Source organism: Mus pahari, unplaced genomic scaffold, assembly GCF_900095145.1.
Source record: "Mus pahari unplaced genomic scaffold, PAHARI_EIJ_v1.1 scaffold_10783_1, whole genome shotgun sequence".
NCBI classification, from domain to species: domain Eukaryota; kingdom Metazoa; phylum Chordata; class Mammalia; order Rodentia; family Muridae; genus Mus; species Mus pahari.
Window position 1 is genome coordinate 25,603 of NW_018391716.1, and position 4,861 is coordinate 30,463.

At 41.0% G+C, this 4,861-nt stretch overlaps 1 gene segment (V, D, J or C); it reads left to right on the forward strand.

The window, feature by feature from the left end:
- Positions 1-507: 507 nt before the first annotated feature.
- LOC110314667 lies at positions 508-971 on the forward strand (the record flags this gene model as incomplete). The annotated part of the segment is given in 2 exon segments: positions 508-553; positions 661-971. Coding segments are annotated over 2 exon segments (357 nt in total), but the record flags the coding sequence as incomplete, so codon positions are not given.
- Positions 972-4,861: the final 3,890 nt, after the last annotated feature.

Genomic DNA, 4,861 nt, shown 5'->3' on the forward strand with positions numbered 1-4,861 from the left:
GTCACAGAGAATTTCTGCTACCATTAGCTCATAGGTGTGACCCTCAACAAAACGCATATCATTGAAAAGCCATATTGTGCCCAGACTTTGGAAACATTGAGCCCATATCTAGAAATACGGTTATATGTGGTTTTATTTAATTACACATTTTAACTAAGGAAACATAACAGTATGGAAACAAAGCATGTTCTGTGCACATGAACACAGGGAAACTAAACACAGTATGGTGAATACTTAACCAAAAGAAAAAAATTAAACTACAATATGTTGCAAATGCTGTAATTGAAATGTAGTTTTGTGATGCCTTATATCTGGTATAATCAGTGACATCAGCCTACGTCCAACTCCAGAGCATGCTATAGCAGGAAGACATGCAAATAAGTCATTTCTGTGCCCATGAAAAACACCTCGGCCCTGACCCTGCACCTCTGACAGAGGAGGCCAGCCCTGGATTCGATTCCCAGTTCCTCTCATTCAGTGANCANCACTGAACACAGACCNCTCACCATGAACTTTGGGCTCAGCTTNATTTTCTTTGTCCTTATTTTAAAAGGTAATTTACTGAGAAGAGATGACATCTGTTGTATGCACATGAGAAACAGAAAAATTGTTGTTCGATTTGTTAGTGACCGTTTTCCAACCAGTATTCTCTGTTTGCAGGTGCTCAGTGTGAAGTGAAGCTGGTGGAGTCTGGGGGAGGCTTGGTGAAGCCTGGAGGGTCCCTGAAACTCTCCTGCGCAGCCTCTGGATTCACTTTCAGTGACTATTATATGTCTTGGGTTCGCCAGACTCCGGAGAAGAGGCTGGAGTGGCTCGCATACATTACTAGTGGGGGTAGTAGCATGCAATATGCAGACTCAGTGAAGGGCCGATTCACCATCTCCAGAGACAATGCCAAGAACACCCTGTACCTGCAAATGAGCAGTCTGAAGGCTGAGGACACGGCCTTGTATTACTGTGCGAGACACACAGTGAGCAAATGTTACTGTGAGCTCAAACACAAACCTCCTCCAGGGCACTCAGGGTCAGCAGGGGGCGTGGAGGGCACACAGAGCTCTGGTTCACAGAAGAGTTACTCTCTGTACAGTTGTNCCCAACCTTCAANCCACCGTCAAAATATCCGATCCAAATTGTTCCTGTCTAAAAGTAATTCAAGGACAAAATGGAGCAGAGACTGAAGGAATGGCTGACCAGTGACCACCCCAACTTTGGATCTATCTCATGGTCAGGCACCAAACCCTGACATGGTCACTGATGCTATATTGTGCTTTCAGATAGGAGCATAGCATGGCTCACCTCTGAGAAGCTCTATGAGCAGCTGACTGAGACAGATTCAATAACAAAGTGCAACTGGATTAATTTTGAAGACTGCTATGGAAGAGTTAGAGGAAGGAATGAAAGATTTGAAGGGGATAACAATCCCCGATGAAGACCAACAGTGCCAAATAACCTGGATGTCTGGGAACTCCCAGAGACTAAGCCACCAGGTAAAAATCATATGCAGGCTGGTCTGAGACACCTGGCACTCATGTCACAAAGAACTGCCTTGTCTGGACCCAGTGGCAGACTTTGAGCCTAAAGCTGCAGAGAATTGATGCCCCAAAGATGGCAATACAAAGGTGAGCTTCTCAGAAAAGTGAAGAGATGGTGGGTGGAGGAATAAATCTGGGGAGTGAGACTGGTTGGGAACAACATATTGTTCCTAAATTTATGAAATAATTATCTAATCAATAAAAAGTGTCCTGGGAGTAATGGAGGGCTGGATTCCTCTCTGCCTAATTTATAACTCTAAAGGGATTCTCTTTAAAAGAATACAATGCATATGGAGTATATGTGTATGACACTAATCCGGGGTAAAATTTTGTAAGAACTTTATGAATAAACTTTATTAATAACATCAAAAAGTGTAAGTTGTAGCAACCCTGTCCTGTATGAATGTTTATATACCTTTCTATTTTCGTTATTTACATCTGTTTTACATTTATTTACTTATTTATTCATTATTTCTCTATGTCTTTCTGTAGTCCTATATGTGTTCATTTCTCTATCTCTTTATGACTCTGTTTCTATCTCTTTCTCTCACTCTATTATTATATCTCTCTGTCTCTTTGTCTCTGATTGTGTGTGTGTGTGTGTGTGTGTGTGTGTGTGTGTGCGCGCGCGCGTGCGTGCATATTGAGATGTGATATCTTCTTCTATCAGTGTGCACAATGACTTTGAAATAAAGTCCATCACTGGGCTTGGATCTCACACTCTTGCTAGACTGATTTGCCAATGAGTCCCAGTCATCACACTGTCCCTACATCTAATAGGTGGGTTTATTAATTGACTACCAAAACAACCCCTTTTGTAGTTATGGATATTAAACACAGATCCTAGTGGTATGATAAGAACTTCAAGCGCAGAGCTATATCTACATCCCCACTAAAAATGACTTAAATATAAGGTAAACTCTGACTTGAACAAAACGTAGAACATCACACAAGCCAGAAGTGAATCTCTATGAGGACCAGGATCACTTTCCAAAGAACCAAAGAACCCTTGAGACTGTGGAACCCTAGGCTCAGGGCTGACAGTAAGATTTCCTTCATAGAACATGATGTGGGATTCAAGTAGAAATCAGTCAGGGCCTGTGACACATGAACAGATGACTTTCAGTCTCTCCATCATCCTCACACAAACCATATGGAACAGATTCATCACTGACTCACCTGTGATGCTGGTGACAAAATGTGTGTAAAGCCTCAGAACTGAGACATGAGGGCATGTAGCTAGTGACACTCAGTGAGCTACACTTTGCTGCAAACTGCTTCAGAACCACTTAAAGGGTAGACCCTCCGTTTTCTATCTCTGTACGTGTTATGTCTTAGGAGGTAGAGTTCCCCAATAATTTAATAAGACAAATCATATTTCCTTTTAACACATCAACCCCCTTAAGTTCCCTGAAGTTTCTAAGGGTTTTCTTTAACACTGATGTCTGAGAGATATGGCATAACAGATGGTTGAATTCTTCTAAGTTGTTCCTTATCAAAAGAAATCAGCTCTGTCACTAGAACCTAAATATAACAATGTTTCACAAAGGCATTTTGGGAATATATGGAAGGTGTCACTACAAAAGAATATGGAAATCTATGGCTATAACATGGTTAATGATTCAGATACTATCTAAAATAGTAGGAGGGTATTAGATGCCAGGTGATAATGTTCATTCAATCAAACCACTATTCGACCTGAGAAAAGGACTACGTTTGTCAGATTGTCCTGAAGATGTGTTGCCTGTAATAATGGCAGAGCTGGAACAGCAATACATTGTTTTCCTGTTAGTTCTGGATAAATAAAGGAATAGTCTCTGTTTTCCTGGGTTCACCATGTTGGCAGGGATCTAGAACATGCTAGCAGGGACCATCATGGGTGCTTCTNCAGAGTGATTCTATATTCTCTGTCCTGCTCTGCCATCATCATGTCCATCCACCTATGTGAGGACACTGTTTCTGCAGGGAGATAAGGCTTTAACACCCACAAGAACTTCACAGCCACAGCTGCACCAGTGAATGGATGGATAACTGGAAACTGTGGTCCAGACAGACTGATGATGCTTGAGACTGACAATTTTTCTGATTTCATCTCAATTTCCAACACAACTTGATTAATAAATTCTAAGATTTTTTGATAATTGATGTCTTCTCAGAGCCAAACAACAAAGTCCTCATAATTTCTGTACATTTGTGAAATAGATGTGCATATGTATATAGCAATGCAGAAAAAGGATACTTGGGAACAATGGAGCACAGGGTGGAAGACAGCAGAAATAAAGCAAATGAAGAGAGGAGTCATGTGTCATTAAATCCCTGAATTTCCATAGGAGCTGCAGCAATAGGGTTGACCTGTCTAGAATATATAGAACATCACCACTGCCCCCATCTCACTTTTTTTGCTATGTCCTCATTAAACTCTTTCACTGGCAAAAGCAGTGCTTGAATGTGGGTTCTTCACAAATGTTTAATTTACAATTAGTTCCCAGTGGTCACCTCACTCCACTCAGGATCACATTTCAAATTTTCCTATAAGCATCCATAGGAAGCGTCAACATGGTCTAATGTCTTGAGAGACTTTAAAAATGATATACTCAAACTAAATGAGTAGGCAAAGAGTTTGTCTTACTTGCTTTCAGGTCTGTGAGGAGCAAAATACAGAATGTTTTATTGTCCCAAAATGTTGTGTGCACACCCATGGATGCCCTGTCAAGGTTAGAAACATGTATCTAATAAGGAAGTAGGTTCCTGCAGTGACTGCACTCTGAGATCACCTCCTGCCAAATTATACCAGAGTGTTTTGCATAGTCTTGAATGCACTAGATCAAATATGTTGTCATCCAGACATAAAAACTGTGTGCAACCATTCAGAAATACAGTGGTCAGGACCACTGGGATGTAACCCTGTATTCCAGCCCACATTAATCTCACATCTTTTCTGTGGTTTCAGTAAACAGCACACATGTTTGGAACACCATCTCCACTTTCTATGCTTATCCTTAGGCATCAGACTTTGCCTATAGTTTCGTACCATGCACAAGTTCCTGTCTTGATTTCTTTTTCTAATGAATAGCAATACAGAAGTGTTGGCCAAATAAACACTTTCACCCCAAGTTGCTTTGTCATACTGTTTCATCACAGCAGTAGCAACTCCCAGTAAGACCACTGGTTCCCCTGCAGCTCTTCTACGTAGGCCTTTTGATGAAGTTCCGGACTTGGGGCTTTTATCTGACTGTTGTCCTGGTTACTTCATATCCATCAATAGAATATTATTCTCATTTTCAATAATCATATTAAGTTACCGGCTGATAGGATCTTCCAAAAAAAGA